Source organism: Zootoca vivipara, chromosome 1 (genome assembly GCF_965207765.1).
Source record: "Zootoca vivipara chromosome 1, rZooViv2.hap1.1, whole genome shotgun sequence".
Classification (NCBI taxonomy): Eukaryota; Metazoa; Chordata; class Lepidosauria; order Squamata; family Lacertidae; genus Zootoca; species Zootoca vivipara.
In genome coordinates this window covers 4250173-4274441 of record NC_142582.1, presented here as the reverse complement: position 1 = coordinate 4274441, position 24269 = coordinate 4250173, and the positions used below count along the sequence as shown (strand labels likewise).

The following is a 24269-nucleotide window of genomic DNA, read 5'->3' as shown; positions in this document are numbered from 1 at the left end:
TTAAAAGTTTTGTTACAAGATGGGAGATAATTTAAGATAAGCTTGTGGAGAGAGTTATTTAGTTTCACAGTCGTTTTCCTCATTTCGATTCTCCCTAGGCTAGACGTGTCATAGGAATCTCCATTTGGATACAAATACTCAGCTGGGAGATGGAGACTGGAGCCCAGATCCAAAGTACTATGACAGTCACATGTAGAGGAGATTTTTACATACTCCCCTGTCCTCACCCCACCACCAAATGATCAATTTAAATCCCAGTGGAGAAATTTGCAATTTCTGGTGCCCATAACCCAGTGAATGACCACCATTTGGTTTGCCAGTCTCACAAGACTTCTTCCGTCACCACCCCACATGCCATACTCACCCACATGCTCCCTAGCCTGAATGGTGGGCAATGAGAAAGGTGAGACCAGCTATAGGGCAAGTCAGTGGAAGTAAGGGAGCTAAAGCACACACAGGGAATCATGAGTCGATATGAGGTTTGGAGGGCCAAACTTTGGGATGATCCTTCATGCAGCCCTCCTGGAAATCTAGCTCCCGAACAGAAGATACTGCAAATCCAGCCCACTCGCCATCTGAATTTATGCAAAGAATTATTTATTCTATGCCTTTCTGCCCTCAAATAGGCAGCATATGCTAATAATACATTAATATTGCAGCAACAACAACAACCACAACAAGAGCACTGAAGCAAAATTATTAAAACATTCTAGCAGCAGAGGTGATTGAAACATTCCAATAGCAGAATGGCACAAAGGGCCCCTCTAGAAGTCCTTTTTATTGTGACTTCATGATGATATGTGCTTAGGATACTATTGGGGCAGTTATACGTGATCCCTTGGCACACCAGAGGTCCCAGGTCCAGTTCAGGTCAGATTCTGGCATCTCCAGGTAGGGCTGGGGGAAATGCCTTGGGAGAGCTTCTGCCAATCAGTGTAGACACTACTGAGCTCATGGTTTGGCTTTGTATATAAGGCACCTTCCTTCCTTCCTTCCTTCCTTCCTTCCATCCATCCTTCCTTCCTTCCTTCCTTCCTTCCTTCCTTCCTTCCTTCCTAAAACAAAACAAACTCCAAGTAGTTACTCTAGAGGGCAAGCTAAGAGGATTTATAACGATTTAATCCATGTTGTCAGAGATATGGAAATACTCTCTTGCTCGTGGGATGCTTGCCAGAACAGTTCAGCCTTGCTTGACTTCCCCTTTTTCTTATCCGTGCTACTTGGTAGACAACGCGCTGTCGCTTTCTATGTTCCCATATGGCTTGTCGGGAGACAGCCATTGGCAAAAGGGAGATAGAATTGCAATCAAACGCATCTACATTTCAGAGCAGAACAGACACCTTTACTGTTTGCTCCATCCCCCGGAATGCATTGAAAATATTTACATACAACAGACAGAGCTTGCAAGTGGCAGTGTTTTGAGGATTAGCATTTGTGGTGGCAGATGGGATGGCAAGAAACTTGCCTATGGCTGTATGGATTTACACCTACAATATCCCTCTCCTTCCGGCTGTAAGGATTTTTAATTGGAAGCATTCAAAATGATGCCGTTTGATAGATGTTAAGCCCCTGTGTACATTAGTATACATATGTAGGTTCCACAGAATACAAACCAATCTTGTTTTTAGATTTTGAAATTCTGAATGACTTGGTATTATTTATGAGTTAGAAATCTGTATTTTTTCCATTTAAAAATAAAAATCTGGACCTCTGGATTTCTGTTCAGAGACTACTGTGTTTGCTTTGCTTGTTGCAGTTTTCAAGGCACACTGTAATTTGTTGCAGTGTGTGTGTGTGTGTGTGTTTTCTTATAGGTTACCAGTTTGCACCAGTGCAAAAGCAGACTGATTAAATCACAGCACAGAAAAGAATCTTGATCACATAATCCCTAGGTTCCCAACTGGTGGTCCGCGGACCCCCAGGGGTCCGCGAGCTATGCCGGAGGGGTCCGCAACGGGGCCTTCCGGCGAGGCAAGATGGCGGCAGGCACGCTGGCGTGGAGCTCCTAAACTCAACCAACGTGCCAGCGCCACCAAATCAGCCCCCAAACGGTAAAAAGCAACCCAAACCGCAGCCGCTGCTGCGTTGTTAGCCTAACCCCCCCCCCAGCGACCGCGCCAGATCGGCGCCGAGGACGCCCGGCCGTGGCCTTGGGGCTTGGGGCAGGCTACATCGCGGAGTGCCGACGCTCCGGTGGAGAAAGAGAGCCCCCGAGCCTCCGAGCGCGCTGAAGCCCACATCGGAGGGCCCCCGAACGCGCTGCCGCTGCCACCCTCTCCCTCACTGGGACATAGGGAGGAGGGAGAAGAGGCTTTGCTCTGTTGGAAGAGTCCTGTTAGCGTTCTGTCACTGTTAGAGTTCTGTCACGGTCCTGTAGCTTGAATCAACGGAATGCAGTGGTGTTTAAATGGATGCAAAGGTGTTTTATAAAGTTTTTTTCTGACTCGGCCCTGCGCCGTAGCTTTTGGAGATCGCCAGACCCAAAGCGCGCACCGCTTCCCCGCCTCCTTTCTCAAAGCGCCCATTGTCTGCGGCTCACGTCGCACCTTGCAACTCAGGAGCCTCTCAAAAGGAGAAGAGAAGCCGACGACACATCTCTCTCTCTCCACACACACACAAAGACGCAGGAACAATCAGGACCTCCCCCTCCTCCTCCAGCCGCTTCCCTCGTGCCTCCAGCTCCCCCAGTTCCAGCAAATGTTGCCCAGCGAGGAAAGTGACAGCAAACAGGCTGTGTGGGTCAATGGGATGGAGCTTTGATCTGGGTGGGATCAGGTCAGGCCCAAGACATGTTGGAGCCTGATGTAAAATATCCAATTCGAAAAGGAACGCCCATCATACTGTACTAACTAATACGGGCCACAATTCTTTTTTATATATAAAGAGGTCTTGGCAGCCTTTGTTACAGAAATATCACTGTGTGCAATATTTCAGTATTAAAAACATTTTTTAAAAAACCAAATGGAAATGGATATTACTCCCCCCCCCAAAAAAAGCAAGCATTCATTTTGCCCATTGTGAAACATGATACATACCTTTACAGCAGATTCAAAACACGATCCCCCACCCCCCAAAAAATTATGGGAGCTCTAGTTTACCCATAGCAGAGCTACAATTTCCCAGCATCCTTAACAAATTACAATTCCCAGGATTCCTTGGGGCGATGTGCCAACAGACCACCTTAATATTGCTGACGGTCTTGGGGGAACACTTAGTAAATTTTATTGCAGTTGTAGAAATTGTGATATGCTGTATAATTCCTTAATTGTATTTTTCTTTGCTTCTTTTACTTCCATAGTATTCAAAGTGTAATACAATAAAATGCAATATTATAATTAATTGTTGTTGTTGGCATCCATTTGTATCAAGAGGCAATGGAGTGTGCCTCTGCACCAAAGTGACCTCCCTGGGGGTCACTTTGTGTATATGGAGGTCCTGGGCTGCCCAAATTATAAGACACCCCCTTTTCAGCCTCGCTGATGTGGTCCAAAGGAAAGCCGAGCAATACATTTGGCACCAGTTGGGCGGCAGGAGTTGCCAGAAGGAAGTGTGCAAGACACTATCCCACCGTCTCAGGGACTCCAGTCTGGATTTGTGTAGACTTGCAAAAGATACTTAAAGAAGTAGTTCAAATCATCAACTACATTAAAACTCGACCTCTACAATCCAGATTATTTTCTTTGTTGTGTAAACAGATCAGCAGTGAGCATGAGCAACTTCTTATTCATACGGAAGTAAGATGGCTTTCTCGAGGTAGGATCTTGTCAAGATTTTTTGAACTTAGAGACGAGGTTCGTCTCTTCCTTCTTGACACAAAGTACGCAGATTTTCTCACTAACTTCTCTTGGCTTTGCTCAGTTGCGTACTTAGCTGATGTGTTTGAACACTTGAATGTGTTAAACTTGAGTTTACAAGGAAAAAATGTAGACATGTTCAAAGTTGAGGATAAGATTAGTGCTATGGTCAAAAAGTGTCAGATCTGGGCATCAAGGATAGAAAACAAGTCACTAACTAACTTTTCTACTTTAAAACAATTCTTGGAGTCATCAGAGGAGAGTTTGCCTGACCAGATCAAGATCAATGTAGCCGAGCATCTACGCAGCCTAGCCACCACTTTTAGAGAGTATTTCCCTGAACCTGACCCTGAGGACAGATGGATTCGAAATCCCTTCAGCTGTGAAGATATACACAAAAAAAGAAGAGCGAGGTCAACTTGTGGATCTGTCCAGCTGTGGTACGATGAAAAACATTTTCATCAGTGATAAAATTACAGACTTCTGGGCATCAGCACGCAAGGAGTACAAGAAACTTGGAGATAAGGCAATGAAAAAGATCCTTCTATTTGCAACCACATATCGGTGTGAGCAAGCATTTTCTTCCATGTGTTTCATGAAAAACAAATATAGGAATCGGCTCGACATGCAGTCGGATTTCAGAGTGAAAGTTTCAAGTTTGGAGCCTAATATTTCAGAAATAATGGACTCAAAGGAGAGATTTAACTCAACTCATTAAGAACTGAAAATTTAAACTAACTGGAGTACTCTGTTGTAACTAAAAAGACTCTTAATTTGGCTCTCACTTTTTAATTTTAGGATTAGGAATTAATGGGGGTCCTTGTCACAATAGCGGCTCGATGAGGGGTCCTCGAGAAAATTTTGTTGGGAACCCCTGACATAATCACACCGAGCCCACCTTCTGAGGGCACCTGAGGGCACCTTCTATTAATGGGAGGGCTTTTAATCCCTGCAAATAATTTTCTCCTCCTATTAGCAGAGGCCTTGTTACATCAAAGACCCTTCTGCAAATGGAAAGACTCCTTCCATTCATGGAAGGGCACTGCTGGATACAACCACACCGATCACCACTTAGCAACACAGTAGGTGTGGAGCAGCAAACTAGCCTGGATGAAGACATTCCAGTCCAGAGAACAGAAAGCTACCCATCAACAAATGCAGGGGTAGTCAATGTAGTGCCTTCCAGATGTTGTTAAGCATAACAACTCCCATCAGCCCTGGCCATACTAGTTGGGATGGATGGGAGTTATAGTCCAACAACATCTGGAGAGCACCGTGTTGGCTACCCTAATCTAATGTATTACATGTTTACAATGCCCTTCCTCCAAGAAGCCCAGGGCAGTGCACATGGTCTCCCCTGCCCTCTTTAGGCTCATAATAACCCTGTGATAAAGTTAAGGTTAAGGGTTCGTCAGGAATATTGTGTCCAGTTGCCACAATTTAAGATGGATGTTGACAACGTGGAACATGTACAGAGGAGGGCAACCAAGATAATTAAGGATCCGGAAACTATGTTGAGGGAGTTGGGTATGTTTAGCCCGGAAAAGAGGAGACTAAGAGGAGATATGATAGACATCTTCATATCAACAGAAGTATAGTAGTAGTAGTAATAATAATAATAATAATAATAATAATAATAATACCCACCCATCTGCTCTGGGCCGCTTCCAACACATATAAAAATAATGATGAAATATCAAACATTAATAGTAACAATCTGATCCAATATGAAAAAGTCACAATAACTTTAAAATAAACAACTTATTTCAAATAAATAAAGCAATATTCAATAATCCATTAGAATCCAATAGTAAATAGTGTCCAGATCAAGGGAAGTAATAGTACCACTCTATTTTTGCCTTGGTCAGACCACACCTGGATATAACACATTTAAAACACTGGTTTTTGACTAATGTAGCCGAGTCCAGTGTCTGGGGCAAGCAAGATCTCCAGATGTTTGCAAATGTGCAACTCTGCACCTGGTCCATTTGGCAACTGCCAACATAAGCATACACCTCAATTTGGCTATTAATTATCTGTGACAGGACACATCAGCTTCTGCAACCAGCCTCCCCCATACTGATAAACTGACCATTGTTTGCACCCCTTAAGAATTTGATTCTCCATCTCCATTTGTACACAGAACTCCATTATCACCTCACTACAGTACTGTACTTTGAACTCAGCATTCAAGCCAAGTACTGTAAAGTTTGGACTTGAGATCCTTGTCCTGGTTGGCTCATTGCCTTCTAAGACCATCCTATCGTCCTGTGGCTGGAAACTTATATCATCACACCTCTGGCTACTGAGCATAGCTAACTTAGCCTGAAAGTCCCTCGCCCTCCTCTAGCCCCAGTACCAATTCCTTTTATCTTTCTCTCAGGTAATCCCTCCCTCCCCTTAGGTCTTTCAGTCTGTCCCCATAGGACCAGTTGTTTAATCTGACAGGGATTCCTCTTGGACACTCATGCACAGGGAGTTAACAGAGCTGCAATGGCAGCCGTTTCAGAATAAAAACTGGATATATGAAGCAATTACCCAACCAAAGAGGAGGTTCCCCTAACACCCCACTTGCATTTCCCTTCTCCTCCTCTCCAAAAACTGATGGAGAGGGCAGCAAATGAGGGAGGGGTCATGAGAGAGTTGAACAGGGCATTCCATCAAGGGGAAGGTAGAAAACTGGAATACTCTACACATGGAATTGAGGAGATCCCTTGAACCTACTTGAATCATTGGAGACATCATAAATGAGGGTGGTGGGGCACTTACCTAGTCTGGCTGGTAAAATTTGGTGATTTAGAAAATAGTCGAGTGAGCATATTTGGGAGGGGTTAGTGGATGTAACATAATGTAAGTTTTACAGACACTCCTTATATGGGAGATAGCCACTTCTATGTCTGCCCCCCCCCATTTGAGTCCTCTGTACTATAGGTTTGCAAGAATATTGTGTGAAGTAGCTGAAAATAATTTGCTAGTGGTATTTTTTTCTCCTCCAGTAGTCTAAAAACAATTTTTCTTTCATGATTATCACAGGGAGACAGACACAAGATCCACTGCTTTTTAAGTGTTACATTAGTGAGAACTGGTTGGATCAAAATGGCATTATCTTTTAAAAATAAAAATAAAGAAGCTTTCAGCATCTCAAGCCAAGAAAAACTTGGCATTTCTCCCCACCCCACCCCCACCCTCCTACCTACCACAATTTTCAAAGCTCATAAATGGGAACAATGCTAACAGAGAGATCTGTCTTCTCTGCGCTCGCTCGCTTTCTTTCTCTCTCTCTCTCTCTCTCTCTCTCCACACACACACACACACACACACACACACACACACTTTTATCTTTGCAAATCCTTTTCAAATTTGTTGCCAGCTTCCGTGTTTCTTCCAGTGGTGTACTGGGATACAGAAACCTGAGCATAGGTTTTTAATTAACACAATTTATTTTGCCATGAAATACCTTTTTTTTTTTCTGAGGTGGAGTAGTTACAGCAGCTACTAAGATTAACTGATCAAAACCTTTGGGTAATGGACACAATGGAATCTGTGCCCATCTCCATTCCCCGTCTGTTTGTTGAGAGCTGCAACTTTGCACTCAGGAAATAAATCTTCTATGCACCTAAGGGGATCAGAATCTAAACCATTATAAAAAGACAGGTAAGTAAGTGGGTCAGAGAATTTGAAATGGATATGAACAGAGCAAGTGAAATAGCTAGTCTGTGAGATTAGATAACACCTGCCTAGATGACAACAGAACTCCCAGAATGAATGGTTTGGCAGTTGAAACGGGGGTGGCGAGAGCACTCGGGAAATAGCTGTGCCGGATCTCTCCTGCCAAAAGCATGTGTCACAAAGAGAAGCGGGGAAAGAGAATGGAAATCCAGATGAGAATATGCAGCTGACAGCCTGCTATGTTTCAGACTCTGTAATCTGATGTGCTTGGAACAGGCTGATCAGTATCAAAGTGATCGGGATGTATTTTATTTGCTGGTATTTATATATATCCTTTGATGTGTAGAACAGGTTTCATCTTAGACCTACTTGCAGAGACAGGGGTGCCAACTTGAATTGGGGGGGAGGTAAGCCCCACCCCACATAATTGATCACATGATGATCACACACACTATTTGAATAATAATGCCCATCAATATTTCATTGGGGCAGCCAATGACCCCTCAGCCTCTATGAGTTGGATCATATGTGTGGAGAACTGTTTTGTTAAGAGTTTGTGGGTGCCTTGACTCCCCTAAATTCCTGGATGCCAGTCCACCAGCTACAAATCCACCTAACAGTTATCTCGTTCAACCCACATTTTACCAGCTTCCTTGCAAGAATATTGTGGGGCACTTTGCCAAAAGCCTTACTGAAATCAAGATATGTCCACAGCATTCCCCTGATTCACCAAGCTTGTAAAGGTAAAGGTAAAGGGACCCCTGACCATTAGGTCTAGTCGTGACCGACTCTGGGGTTGCAGCGCTCATCTTGCATTATTGGCCGAGGGAGCCGGTGTACAGCTTCCGGGTCATGTGGCCAGCATGACAAAGCCACTTCTGGCAAACCAGAGCAGCGCATGGAAACTCCGTTTACCTTCCCGCTGTAGCGGTACCTATTTATCTACTTGCACTTTGATGTGCTCTTGAATTGCTACTGGTAGGTGGGCAGGAGCTGGGACCGAACAATGGGAGCTCACCCCGTCACGGAGATTCGAACCGCCAACCTTCTGATTGGCAAGCCCTAGGCTCTGTGGTTTAACCCACAGCACCACCCGCGTCACCAAGCTTGTAACTCCATCAAAAAAAGTAGTAAGATTGTCTGGCATGACTTGTTTTTTGGAGAAATCCATGCTGGGTTTTAGTAATCACAGCATCCTTTTCTAAGTGCTCACAGACTGACTGTTGTCTTATCTGTTCTTGGACCTTCCCTGGTATCAGTGTCAAACTCACCAGTCAGTAGTTAACTGGGTCTTCCTTTTCCCCCTTTGTGAAGATGGGGACAACATTTGCCTACCTCCAGTCTATAGAGACATCACCTGTTTCATTTCTTTGCTGAAGTTCCACAGAATTGCTCCTCTGCGTGCACCCACTCAGGGAGCATTTTGGTTCTCAGTACCATCACAGGAAGGGATAATAATAATAATAATAATAATAATAATAATAATAATAATAATAATGTATTATTTATACCCCACCCATCTGGCTGGGTTTCCCCAGCCACTATGGGCGGCTTCCAACAGAATATTAAAATACATTAATCTATTAAATACCCGCCCACCTCTCCCTATTTTTAGGACTTGCGCACTTGACCTTGCTATGCTGTCGTGTGTCTTCTGTCGTTGGGACAGGGGCATGGCAGGAATTTCTCCGACTCGGCTGATTGGCTGGTGCCATTTGGGTTTCGCCTGCCACATAGCAAATCGTCACAACTTGTAAGGTTGCGGATAGGCTCTGGTTCAGGTGATAGGGATGGTGGAACGCTCTCGCCATGCCTATGTGAAGGGCATTCCGTTAAAAGAATCCAGGGACTCAATGGTTTGGTCAACCCTGAGAGGGGGTGTGCCCATGCCTGAGTCCAGGGGGACATCTGGGTGGTGGACATAGCATGTCCCCGGCTTTCTGCCATTCCAGATGTTCACCCTAGGCTGACCTATGATGGAGCTCTGGGTCAGCGCTACCTGCCACGGTGCAGGGAGCTAGTCGAACCAGAGCCTATGCAACCACTCACTTGCTGTAATCAATAAAGTTATGGCCTAATTCTGCCAAAAACCAAACCAAAATCTGAATTTATTTATAGGGTGAGGTTTAAAGGTCTAAACACGCAAATGTGTGTGACAGAAAGAAGTATGGAAGTTGATGTTCTCCCAGAGAAGCAGTCGGGAGAAGTCTGCTGGAAGGAGAAAGTGGAAACTTCTCAAAAGGAACTGCATGGCCAAGCTGGGTCATGGGCAGAAGGCTGAGTGCAAGTATTGGAAAGAGAGAAAGACTCAGTTTGTTTGAATGTTTCAGGAAGAAGCTGCAATCTAAGGAAAACTAAGCCCATGTTTGGATGTGAAAGTAAACACTTTGCGTACATTCTTCTTTAGCTATATGATCTGCAAGGAAAAGCTTTTGGAATATTTTAACAAGGGTTTGGACTTTGTTTTAATTTCAAGAAAAGAGTCAGTATTGTGCATGATTCGGCTTCCTAGCTGCAATTTAGTACTCTGCCAACAGAGGGGCTGTGCTGTTCAGCTCTTAGGTACATTCTTAGGATATTGTTTACTTTGCTGGGTATTCCAGTAAGCATGCCATGCCTTTCTGGCTGGTGCATTGTATTATTAATGACTGAGTTAATTATACATGACTCCTCAACATATTATTAGCGATATGATGGACACATCCAAAACACTGCATAATAAACCATGGGATTATCCGCTAGCTACGGAAGCAGGCTCAAAAATATTTGCATGATCAAATAACCTGGCTCTTTGCAAAACAATAAGATGGATCACCTTCACACCCTGCTTCTGAGCTTCCAGATGCTACTGCTGCTGCTGGAAACAGAATGCTGGAATAGATAGCCCTTTGGTCGGATCTACCTACCGTAGGCTGCTTACATTTCTACATTACAGTTTTATATATAGATGCACATCTCTTCCCAGGGCAGAACTTCAGAGATTTTGCATGCTTATGAATGTGCATACATGTTTTTTAGCCATACCGTACTGCTGGAATTAGCGGTGGGGAAGGGGGAGATTTGCATATTTCAGGCCCATGTCAATTTCACATGTTCTCATTTATAAGTCTGTTCTGTTCCATGTCCACATTAAACAACAATATTATTATTTTTAAATCTGCATTAAAGTGTTTAGTGTCTTGAGAAAGTATTCAGACAGGAGTTACCTGGGAGGCTGGGACTGAGAAGGAGAAGCTGTGAGGATAAAGTCTCATTTGGTCTCATGTCAGAAGTACCTCAGGAGTGTCATTGATAAAAGGTTGGGAAACGGACAGAAAGTACCACCTTGTTTAAGAACCAAAATATTAAGCTGTAACACCTATGCAACAACGAAGTTAAGGAACTAAGAATTTACCATCTAGTCTATAAACCTGTAACATCAAACTGAGAAGTAATAACTGAATTAAGCAACTGACATTTTAAAGAAGCTGTGTGTTTACTACTTTGTTTAGAAGCCTGTAACATCCACTAGATTTAGTATAATTATTAATAAGCAGGGCTTTGGGGAGGGTGGGTGCTCCCCTCACAAAAAAGGGGAGTTCTGGCACCTCTTTTTCTAGGAAAAAAAGCCCTATTAACTGTTTCCTGAAAGAACATTATCTCCTGACACATCCTTTGTTTTATCAGCTTTGTTCTTATTTGTTCAACTTCTGCCTGAGTCTCCAAGGATCTAAGTTTACCCTCACACAAAAACCAAAGGAGAACCCATGGTGGTTACAGTCATACCTCGGGTTGCATCCGCTGCGGGTTGCGTTTTTCCGGGTTGCGAATGTGGCGGACCCAGAAGTGTTTACTTCTGGGCTCTGCCGCGCACACATGTGCAGAAGCGCTCTATCGCGTTTTCACGCATGTGTGAAAGCACCACTCGGGTTGCGGACTTTTCGGGGTGGTAACGGCACCCCGGAGCGGATCGGGTCCACAACCCGAGATACCACTGTATATATAGAGCCTACATAGGTGGGATCCACCACAGTTAGTAGCTAGAGAGGGGGATCCTCAACATTTTGGTAACCCTGGTGGGATCCGCTACACCATCATATCAAAGTAATTGTTATGTTTGAGGAACAAAGAAACAAAACAGCTGAATACAAACAACTCAGCTGTGGGAAATCCCTTTGCTTCCAGGAATGGGGTCAAAGCTACATCAAAGCCCAGGCTGTGATGCTTTTACTAATGCTCAAAAGAGAAGTATTCCATAAGAACCCCAGGGACTAATTCTTAACTCTGCAATGTACTGTTCAATGCTGAGGGCATCACCCTGATTTTCCGTTGTGTTTACTCTTTGATTTCCTTTATACCAGAATTCATTCCAACACCCAAGGTCGGGTTCTGTACTGGTGGAGCCCTCGGGCAAACATATTGATTTATATTGGCTTTCCTGAGATTTAGAAGAGTGGGATGTTTAACCTGTCAATGCGTTTAGGATTTGTCATAGCATTTTGGCATGCAACTGCTTAAATGTGAGCAATGCCAGCACAGTGCCATATGCTCAGTGCTCTAAAGACAATTAAGCCACATGCTTTTGCTTCCAGCTTGCTTTCACACACAGTCCTTCCAAGATGCCATAGCAATCTGACAATTTACTCTGCATCTCAATAAACCCTAACAGGGATCGGGACTGACTCATATTTTACTTTGAAAGAAGCGTTAGTGTCAACAAAATAGACTTGTTCTAGCACAATTGCCCTCAATTATGGTGCTTGCTCTGGGTTCATGAAAGGGAAGCAGAATACTTTAATCGTGGTATTTTAAAATGTTATTTTAGCAATGTGAGTGCCATGTGGCTTTGATTAGGTTGGCTTGCATACACAATATTTTGATGGTCACAGAGACTGTTATTTGAAGTTCCAGACTTCAAAGCAGACATTAGCTGGACTATACCAGGTCTGCCCAGGGGTAGATTTCAACACACACACACCCCAAATTGAATCCGTTGCTTTTGGTCAAAAGTGTAAATCCACTTTAGCTCCCTTTACTCCCCCCCCAAATGATATTTATTCATTTTATAAAGAAAAAGCAAAAATGCAAAATACCTAAAAAGAAAAAAGAAAATCATATCAATAACAACAATCTTTCTTTTTTCTTAACATTGTGGACTTCTTCGACTCCCCCCTCACTGGGTGCATTTTTTAACTCCATCTTAAGCAGTTTTCATATTCTATCTTAAATCATTTTCCAACATATGAACATTTCTATCTTCCTCAATTTAATTATTATTTTCTTAAACCTCAATTGTCCTTAACCTATAATCATCAATTTATGCCTAACCATTAATTATTTTCCCATTTATCTACCTTCTATTTCACCCCCTAGCCTAAAATTTAATTCCCAAAAATATCCATAAATTCAAACATTGCCTCTTTTATCCTAAAAACATTTAAACACTTACATCTATTTCAGCCCCCCCTCCCCTGGACACGGAATCTCCCAGACGGTTCAGACGGTTCCATGAATCACTCCAGTTCGGACCGTCTTAAGCAGTCAGAAAATAACAACTAATATTACTCCTCACCCCACTCCCACTCTATCACAGCCTATCAACCACACACACACACACACACACCGCTGCCTCCCCAATTCTTTAACTACAGCTCGATGCCAACCATCTAAATCAGGGGTGTCAAACTCAAATTCATCGGGGGCCGCATCAGCAGTTTGGTCACCCTCAAAGGGCCGGTTGTGTCTGTAGGACTATGTGTCCACTCTTTATTATCATAAATTATTGTCACTGCATTCAATTATTACTGTTTTTTGTAATAATGTAAGCTCATTCCCGCCCCCACGCGGATCACATTCCTGCGTCGTGGCGCGTGTGTGGGAGGGGATGTAAACGAGGGAAATTTGAACAAAAGGTGGGGATCGACGGCTTCCGGGGGGGGGGGCTCAACTAAACCTTCGGCAGGAAGGAGAAAGCCACTGCTGGGATTAAAAACCTGCAGATGGAAAGAGGGCTTCCCTCTCCCGCCCTGCGCACACCCAAACCCCGCTAGGCAGGATGCCACACGCTGCAACCCACCCCATGCTTTGGAGAGGGGCAGGAACATGCGGTGCAGCACCAACTCCCTGCTTTGCTTTTGCATCCTCCCTCCTCAGCGCCAGAGTCCCTTCCCCTCGCGCTGAGGGAGGGCAGCGGATTTCCCGAGGAGGAAGGCGGCGGCAGCCCCAGCGGACGTGCATCTTCGCCTCAGAGCTGCTCTTCCCCCCACCCGCGCTGTTGTCGTCTTCGCCGCCGCCTCTCCCTACCGGGACTGCAGGCAGAGGAGGCTTGAAAACCTCCCCCCCAAAAAAAAATTCCCCTCCCACCTACTCAAACCGCGAGACGACTCCATCTGGAGCCCTACATCACGAGGTGCTGAGAGGTGGCGGCGACAGAGCGGGAAGAGCAGGAACCCATGCCGTCGTCGCCGCCTCCCTCCCGGCCGCCCCCCAGGGAGCAGCTCCACCGGAACTGAGAAGCCAAAGGGCGGCTCGGGGGTGGGGGGCAGAGCAAAAGCCAGGCACCCTCCCGAGTGTCTATGAGGAGAAAACGGGGGAAGAGGGAAGAGAAACCCGGCTCCATTAAGAGAGCGACTGTTGCGCTTCGCCTACTTCCCCCTCAGGCTCACTCCGCGTCCCTTTCGCCCGCTCGCTCGCCCACCTCCCGGATGCAGCCGAGTAGAGGAAGGGAAGCGGCGGGCGGCGGCTCCCCAGTGCCGCCTCACTCGTTCTCGGAGACAACAGCAAAGCCTGCAAAAAAAAAATCCAGCGCTGCTCCGTCCCGGCACCAACTTTGCCGGCAGCGCCTGTAGGGCTTTCCTACCTCCTCGGCGGGCTTCCTCCTCCTCCTCCTGCATCTCACTTCCCCGTCTGGCCGCTGTGCCACCGCCTCCCTCAGCCTCATTCGAAATTGAAATTCCCTGGCCAAGGCAATCAGCGCGGCTCCACCGCCCCGGCCTCCGCCTGCAGCCCCGCCCCCGGTTTTGACCCTTGGCCAATCGCAGGCTCCAGAACTACTGTCAGCGGTTATTGTCGGCGGCGGCTACGCGGGCCACATGACGAGGTCTGGCGGGCCGGATTAGGCCCCCGGGCCTTGTGTTTGACACCCGTGATCTAAATTATCCCTTTTCAATCCTCCTTGCTGTTTCCCAAGTTCCCTAACAGTTGCACGATCCCATCCATCTAGATTTCCACTTTTCAATCCTTTCACAATTTTTATTCCCCTTAAATTCTGACCCCAATGTGGGTCCTGCCCTCCCTCTCTCACTGGGAGAACACTATTCCACATTAGTTCTTCTTTAGGGACCTTTTGAGTCAGGCATGGGTCTTGTCCCGTCCCCCCAACTTTAGCTCCCTTTACAGCTAAGTGAGTTGTATTTTAGTGCAGCACACACTATGGAATCATTTTTTGCTTAAACTTTTCACAGAAATCCAGAGTCAAGATAGATGATACATTTCACACATCTTTTTTTTTAATGAAAAGCTGCCAATTTATCCCATACGGCATACAGCATGAATAAGACCATAAAACTAAAACACGTGTGGCAGTTACAACTATTGGTCTTCATCATACATTGTATGCTGGGGTTTTTTATGTAGCCTGGCTTGCCAAATTGTTATAAGAAAAAACTGCTCCTTTTCCCTTATGCGAGCCCATATAGAGTCCTTTTTTTAGGTTCTCTATCAGTAGGAGAAAATAACAGAGGCAAACCAGAGAATACTGAGAAGCAAAGCAGCTAGTAAGCCTGATATTTATTAAAGCTGTTGCAACAGGGTGCTCCCCCCACATGCAGAGGCAGGAAGAGAACCCTGAACCATGCGGACAAGCCTTTATATAGACCAGGGGTCCCCAAACTAAGGCCCGGGGGCCAGATGCGGCCCAATCACCTTCTAAATCCGGCCCGTGGACGGTCCGGGAATCAGCATGTTTTTACATGAGTAGAATGTGTCCTTTTATTTAAAATGCATCTCTGGGTTATTTGTGGGGCCTGCCTGGTGTTTTTACATGAGTATAATGTGTGCTTTTATTTAAAATGCATCTCTGGGTTATCTGTGGGGCATAGGAATTCGTTCATATATTTTTTTCAAAATATGGTCCTGCCCCCCACAAGGTCTGAGGGACAGTGGACTGGCCCCCTGCTGAAAAAGTTTGCTGACCCCTAATATAGACTTTTGAACAGCCCACCCTGGAGCCCCAGAAGGTTTCTCTGCTCTCAGTGCCTTCCAACCAGGAGTGGGGCTTGGCTGTGCCCAGGACCCCAGTACATCATACTGTACATACATCACAGAAGGGGCAGACTACAACAGAAATCTGAGTGCCTTGTTTTTATCCTGTCTGCCAGGTTACCAGATTGGATTGCATGGGCATCCTGGCCACTCTTTTGTCATGATAACTACTCAGTCATTGAATCCAGGTCACAGGCTTGCCCTATTCATATCTTAAATGTGCCCTTAAGGCAGGATTTGTGAGCAAAGAGACAATGGAGAGGTTTATCTCATTTCCTCCCTCCTTACAGAGAAACATTTGAGGTCAGTTTGGGAGAGGCAAAATGGTTTTAGGTGTGTGTGTGCGCGCGCGTGTGACCTTAAAATTCTTATAACAGACATCATTTTACTGAATAACATGCTGAATTTTTTTTTGTATTTTAAACTTGTTTTCAGTTTTCTTTCTTTTTTAAATACATACTTATATGCTCTCTGTATGACAGTAAAGTATCTTATATTGCATTCTTTTTCCTGACCTTCATATTACTTTCCAGTGTTCTTCATTCCCTGACCCCCCCCCCCTTTTCCCCTGTTTTGGACAGTTCAAATTCCATGTATATTTTCAGGTTGAACCTAAAACCTGCTTTGGTAATTTTCTATTGCTAGCCATGAGCTCTGATTATTTCGACTTCAATACAAGGAAGATGCTCTCCTGCCTTGGTTTGAATGGCACTGTTTTCTTTCTCTCCCTCTCTCTCTCCCTCTCCCCCCCCCTCCGCAGTCCATGCTAATCCTCCACTAGATTGTATAGAAATCCAGGCAGGGCTTGCTCCCTGGTGTATTAAGAAAACAAGAGCTGCAGTGGGTCTCTGTGGAAGCCTGTTTGTTTGCCTAAGTGGAATAATACATAGGCTTTTAATTCAATAAAATATCTTCAGCGGATGCAAACTACCCCATTGTGTTACCAACATATACAGCTTTTTCTTTAATAATGCCATTATTTGAATGCACACTGATTATTGACAGAGCTAGAAATAGCATTGTGATGGTTTATTTGAGACTTTGTTGAGTAAAAAAAAACAGGAGCAAAAAAAAGGTAACAGGAAGGCTATCTTTGACAGTACAAAATTAAATAGATTACGGTTGTCTTTCTGTTTCAGTCTTACCTCTGCCTGCAAAATCAGGCCAGCTTTTCTTTATTTATGTTTAGTTGCGTGTGCTTCCCCAAATAAATTCAAAGACTCAAATTTTAGGTTTGGTTTTTGGCAGAATTTAGGCAACAACTTTATTGATCAATCAAGTGAGTGGTTGCATAGGCTCTGGTTCGACTAGCTCCCTGCACCCTTGCAGGCAACGCTGACCCAGGGCACACCATAGGTCAGCCGGCATAGTGGAAGGCGGGGTCAAGCCAGTCCACCAGCCAGATGCCCCCCTGGACTCTGGCTCTGGACACAACATCTCTCAGGGTTGACCAACCAAGAGCCCCAGGATTCCTTTAACGGAATACCCATTGCATAGGGATGGCCTGACCACTCTGCCACCCCTATCACCTGAACCAGAGCCTATCTGCAACCTTACAAGTTGTGACGATTTGCTACGCAGCAGGCGAAACCCAAATGGCCCCAGCTAATCAGCCAAGTGGGGAAAATTCCTGCCGTGCCCCTGTCCCAACGACAGACAACACATGACGGTATAGCAAGGTCAAGTGTGCAAGCCCTAAATATAGGGAGAGGTGGGCGGGTGTTCCGGTGCACTGGCCCCATAGAGGAAGCTCAGGGACACGTGCATGGGCGTAAATAAAGGTCCCTCGATACAAATTTGCTGGCATCCCATTGGTCTGATTGCACCCAGCATCTAGGGACCCCCAATAGGGTGTTGTGGTCACTCAAACGTTCCCACCCACAACACAGGGTCTGGTTGCCAGGTCACACTGCAACACGTGCCCTCTGGTTAGAGAGGACCCGATTTCCAAATCCCCACCCCACTCCCGTGTCCCCAGTGTCAGGAACTTAATGGGGAAGGTGGAAGATGTGAAAAAGGCCTTAAGATGGCCTTTGAGCACACAGGAGCTCATGAGCTATATTAAAGCTGGGGGAGGGGCTTTAATAAATAATAATAATAATAATAATAATAATAATAATAATAACCCTCTTTGAATTAGCTCCCACATGAGAGGGTGCTTCAAAGAGTGCTTTTGCACAGGGCTTTAATCAAATGAGGGGGGATGAAATCCTGATGCCTTGGCTGTGTGACCTTGTTTCTGGCTGGGAACAATATCCAGCAGTCAATGGGGAATCTCTTGTTTAAATTTTGTCATAAAGTGATTTGTATAAGGTGGAGTCATTCAAGTGCCCATAGCTGTGCCTTGTAGTTGCAGATAGTGTGCCTCCATTGAATGTAAAGTTATTACCAGTCAGGACTAGGGTAGATAAAGTAATGATAACTGCTGGAATATTTTTAGAACTTCTGCTGCAATTTTCAGTAACATGGCATAACTTATGAGCATACACTGTCCAAAAAGCCAGAATGTGCAATCCAAAAAATATGCATCGTGTTCAGGGAAATGTGCACGGCAGTGAAGCAAAGTCTGTATTGGAATATCCATATAATTAACAATAATTGCTCCAATTAACTGGGGTTATTCTGTGAACCCTAATAAATTTACTGACATGAATAACAGACACCACTTGCCTGTTCTTCCTCTTAGATCAACTGTTGCAGTTACATCCTCTTTGGCTCTAGAAATGATTAGTTTATGAAGGTTGCTTCCTGAAAGGATTCATGGGGGACATAGTTCTTGCTATGATGGCCCCAAATAATATGATACTTGTTATCATGGCATAACTTATATCAGATAAAGGTCTCCCAGAAATGGTTCATTTAAGCTTTAATAGATATATATTAGTAGTAGACCAAATCATTCCCAAATTACACATAGACTGCATCGGATCCGTGTGGTTCTGACAGTTGCAGAAACCTCTTGTGAGAGCAGAAGCTGTCTTATTCATTTCAGTGCTGGAGACAGATCCAAGCACACAATGGGTAAGTCAAAGTGACATGCACAACAGGAGCCGCTCGATCAGAGTGAAAATGTTAGAAGTTTAATACGTTGTACAAGGTAGTTTGTAACCTATTGGTAGATCTCTGAGTGATTTACAGTAGATGAGCAAAGGTTTCTGACTCCTAAATGTTTAATAATGGCAACAACAAAATGACTCTCCTTCACCTAATAAACAATGTATGTCAATACATATCATAATACCCATGCAATACAAATAATTAAGATGGCTGTGTAAGTACAATTCATGATAATGAGGAATGAATAGAAATAAATAATCCCTAATAGTACATAATGCATAATGAATACATACTAAGCAGCAGTGTCAAAGTATACACAATATCGCCCCAGCAATTAACTCTACAACCTCTGCAAAATGCAAAGTTTCACAACATACAGTACTGCTCACCAGGGCCGGCTCTAAGGCAAGCCGGGTGGCGCAGGGCCGCCAGGGGGCGCTGTGTGGCTGCGCCCGCCTGCCCGCCTGCCCGCCGCGGTGAGAAACAGGGCGGGGGGCAGGGAGCCGGAGCGATCATCGCACCACGGCGCCCGGGCGCCCAATATGCTTAAGACAGCCCTGCCGCCCACTTATCTTGGGTACAACTACAAAACACATCCAACAACAGCAGTCACTCCTCCAAGGAATAGCACAATTCCACATTAAATCCCAACAAGCTACATTTTCCATTTCTGCTTCTGGATTGGCCGCTTCATAGGTAGTTGGAAAGGGTTGCCAATCATTGCACAGCTGCAGTTCTTTGGGAACAAAGAAGTGAGGGCAATGGCTGCTATTGCTGGCTTGATCTTTCAGTGTTGGGTATATAGAGATGGGCATTGCTCATGGTTTTCATTTTATATATTCAGTGTTTGAATTCTTGCTGCCACTATTGACCCTGGCAGACCCTCTTCTGGCTTGCAGGTTTGGATACAGAGCAGTGTTAGCAGCTAAATAGATGGTCAAAGCTGGCTTGGCAACCTGACAGACCTAGTGCTGATTGGATAAATTTTGGGAAGCTGGAAGCCTTTAAGGAGGTTTGATCTTTGAGGATCTTTAAATGAAACTTTAACTCCATTGAGAGTGGTCCTCTGCTTCAAATCACCTAGAACCCTCCCATTTCCTCCTCAATCCATTTTATATATCCCATTGATTTTAAAAAATGTATTTATTATTGTTGTGACGTGGGGTTTGTGATTTCAGCTCTCTTGACATAATATGCTGGAGACAGTTCTCAGGGCTGGCTCTAGGTATAGTCCCGGTGGCGCGGGGCGTCAGGGTGCCGGGCCGGCAGGGGGGGCGCTGCGCAGCAAAGCCGTGCGGAAGCCATGCTGCGCGCTGCGAGGGTGGGGGCGCCAGAGCGATCTCCGCGCCTCAGTGCCAGGGCGCCTGACCTGCTCGAGACTGTCCTGACAGTTCTCTAGTAACGCTTCTTTATTCAAGCAAACAAGACTGAGCTCAGAGGAGAGGAAAGCTACGTTTATAGGGACGGGGACTAGCTAGAAAGAGATACATTTTGGAGAGAACAATATCAGGCAATCACAGCGCTGCCTTTTGGAGGAAACCAATAAGATAGAGGATCCAAATACCGCAGCTTAAATGAACCAATAGTAGCTGTACCTTCTGGAACCAAAAGGCAGTTACTTTACTCTAATGCAAATACAGACAATAGTAATACAGATATAAAATCCTTTGACTCAATACACAACAATTATTACCTTCATCTACCTTTAATTTAGGTCATGGCTTCATGGATGAGAGGGGAGGGGAAACAAGTTGTATATCCCCAGTTCTAGTGTGACATTCCTTAACTATTACAGCAAATTGACTAGGGGTGGCTAGTTATGCATTACCAAAAAATAAGAAATACCTCACCACAAAAAAGACAAAAGAGGAGTGCAATCTGCGTATGATCATTTATACACATAGGCGCACATTTAGAAGCAGCCAGGTAGCAGATGTGCCTTTTCAGTCTAGTGACCAAGTGCTGCTAAGTGTTGGTGGCAATCTCTCTTTTTTTAAAAAAAACAACCACACACATTTATTTTCAAAGTTTTTATAATCACAATAATTCATCATTTCAATACTTCTCCAAATATAAAACAATATGGACGTCTCCCGCCCCCCGATTCCACCCCCCCTAAAATTTCATCCATCTAATTGTATCTCCAATCTCATTATTTTCTCTACTTTATCTTAATTCCAATTATATAATTGCATAAATGTTCTATCAAACCTGCTAATGTTTTAATATACGGTATTTACAGTGGTCTTTCAAATAGTCTATAAATTTCTCCCATTCCAACTTGAACTTTTTCTCATCTTGATCTCTGATTTGCGAGGTCATCTTTCCCATTTCAGCATAGTCCATCATCTTAATTATCCATTCTTCTTTAGTTGGTATCTTCTCTTGTTTCCAATTCTGGGCAAGCAATATTCTTTTGGCTGTTGTTGCATACACAAATAACCTTTTTAACTCCATTGGAATTCCCTTCCCTGTTATTCCAAGTAAAAAGGCTTCTGGTTTTTTTTCCTAAATACCTTTTTCAATTCATTGTATATCATTTCCCAGAAGTTTTTTTTACTTTTCTACAGGACCACCACATGAGGTGGAGGGTACCGGTACCTTCCTTTTCCTAACATTTCCAACAGATATTTGATACACTTCTATACATTTTTGCTAATTTTGTTGGACACAAAGACCATCGGTACATCATTTTCCTGTAGTGTGTTGATGGCAATCTCAAAGCCCCTAATCTCCCCTTTTTTAAGAATACCTCATCTTTAAGCCAGACTTGGACCAGACAGCCCTCCAAAGAAGGCCTGCCATAGCTGCCAAGTTTTCCTTTTTCTCGCGAGGAAGCCTATTCAGCATAAGGGAAAATCCCTTAAAAAAGGGATAACTTGGCAGCTATGAGGTCTGCCCTCTGTGAAACAGGACATGTGGCCACTGTAGGGTGGACAGTGCCATAGTGACGTAGTGCGGGGGGCACAGAGGTGGTTGCCCCCCCCCCGGTGCAAAATATTGACACCCGGAGCTGCCTCAATGCAGCTGCATGCTTCTGTCACTGGGCTCCATTGAAAATAGCTTCTCTGTGTGAACCAGGAAATGACCTCACCAGACAATGGAACGACTCTTATTTTCTTATCTATGCAGCTGTGATCTCCTGGATGTTGTGGGTGCTCTTAGGCCATTGAATGTGCATGTGTACACCATCCATTTCCCTCCCTCCCATCCACATACCCCCATGTGGCCCTGGGTGCTGGCAACCCATTCTACACCACTGCAGTGGCAGGCAGGAGAAAACACAACTACAGAAACAAGGGGTTGGAGGAGAGAGTTGATGGTAGAATAAAAGAAAACATTGGGACATTGTCCATTTTTCTGGCAGGGATGGACGCCCCAGACTTAGCCCTTTGGTCCCTTTTTGCATTCTGCTTAATCACTGGGCTCCAGTCCTTAAAATATATGCCCCAGGCAGTACACCAATTGATTGCTATGTACCTCCCTCCCTGATTCTGCTGTGTCAAATGTCCATCTTCATCCAGATCACGACAGAAGCTTGGCAGGCCTGGAATAATGTCTTATCTGGCCCCCACAACATTCGCCAAAGCCCTCGTTTGGTAGTGCAATGTTCCTCTCCCCAAGGCTTTGCTACGGAGAGGCAGGCAACAGGTGCAAAGGCATACTTGTGCCAGTATACTCCAGGCAGAGGTTTCCCTCAGCTTCTTGTCGCATAATGGAGGGGGTGGGGACGAGAGAAAAGATCCCAGCTTCCTCCCTTTATTCCTTTTGGCATAGTTAAATGGAGGCCAATGCAGCAAATCACAGTTTTAAGTGCCAGGAGAACTCTTCAACTGTGTGTGGGAGTCTGAGCAATATTGAATTTTCCAATAAAATAATTAACAGCCTGCCTGAGGGCAACCACAGAAAATACAGTCTCCTCCTCTTCTGTCCCCTCTTTTCGTTCTTCATGTGATCTCCAGAGGAATCTTTTTGTTCTTAGATTTAATGAAAAGGATTTTTCTCAGTATCCCAGGGACGAGTGAGCTGGCTGAGAAGCTGTTGCCCGAGACCCCCACACACGACAGCTGGAACCCTTACTACAGCCTCCTTTTGTTGCAATCTGGCAAGCAATCAGGATGCCTCTCATTAAAGTGGCACAGGTAATTGGCTTGGCTGCTCACAGAGCAACTACAAACAGTTATTGCCTTTCCTAGATGATTTGACCCAAGGCATTTAAAAGCGGGAGATGTGTCCGCCTAATCAGAATGGCATCGCAACGCTGCAACAAGGGCCCATTTCTCACTGAGGTGGAAAATCTGTGCCTGAGCTGTACCATTTCAGACTGCAGATGGGAACCTCATAGGACTGAAGGCTCCACCTTACAAAAGACAAATCATACAGAAAACTAGTATGTCACAGGGAAGGTTTCTACCGTAGCTGAGTTTTCTCCTTGGCAGACTAGTTTTCTAAGGGCAGAGCATTGTGTACAGTCTGTGGTGGTTTATCACCTCACCAACAATTAGCCCAGTATTCTGGGCTAAGCACAGAATTACAGTGGTACCTCGGGTTAAGAACTTAATTCATTCTGGAGGTCCGTTCTTAACCTGAAACTGTTCTTAACCTGAGGTACCACTTTAGCTAATGGGGCCTCCTGTTGCCGTTGCCGTTGCACTGCCACCATGCAATTTCTTTTTTTTTTTTTAACCATAATTTTTATTGTTTCTTCATAAATAAACATAATCAAATATTCTTACATAATCACAACTTAAATTGAAAAGTATATCCCTGATTATACCTTTTTAGGGATATCTCCTTTAATTACATCATATTTTACATTTGTTCTGCCGAACACGACTTCCCCTTTCTCCCATCCTTGGTTTTATTAATCAAATTTTTACAACTTGCGCTCATATAAAGCAAAATCCTGTTAGTGTTCTTACATCTTATCTTCTCCTATGTAGTCTCCATTATTTACAGATGCAGGTATCATGAAGTCACAAAAGATACAATTGGTGTTTCACAGTGTGTTTTAAGATATTCCGTAAATTTTCCCCATTCTTTCTCGATTTTCTGATCTTTTTGGTCCCTTACTCTTCCAGTCAGCTTAGCTAGCTCTATATATTCTACCATTTTCTCTTTCCAATCCACTATTGATGGTACCATAGTGGATTTCCATTTCTGGGCTAGGAGCACCCTGGCTGCTGTGGTGGCGTACATAAATATTCTTACATCTTCTTTTCTTATTTCCTTCCCAATTAAGCCTAACAAACATAGTTCAGGTTTCTTTGGGAAAGTGTATTTTAACATTTTTTTTAACTCATTATAAATCGCCTCCCAAAAGGGTTTAACTATTTTGCATTGCCACCACATATGATATATTTCTCCAACCTCCTGCCTGCACTTCCAGCATTTCCTGTCCTGTTTCTTATAGATTCTCGCTAGCTTGACTGGGGTCAGATACCAACGGTACATAAGTTTCATAATGTTTTCTTTTAATATCGTACACGCGGTGAACTTGATATTAGA

The 24269-nt window shown here is 44.5% G+C and overlaps 1 protein-coding gene across 1 annotated transcript in view; it reads left to right on the top strand.

Annotated features, from left to right (window-relative positions):
• VWC2L (von Willebrand factor C domain containing 2 like) overlaps nt 1–4262 on the top strand; it is a 90840-nt gene extending 86578 nt beyond the window's left edge. Inside the window, exon 4 of the mRNA XM_088675084.1 lies at nt 3859–4262. Coding sequence (XP_088531210.1) covers nt 3859–4262 — 404 coding nt within the window. The remainder of the gene's footprint in view (nt 1–3858) is intronic.
• The last annotated feature ends 20007 nt before the right edge of the window (nt 4263–24269 follow it).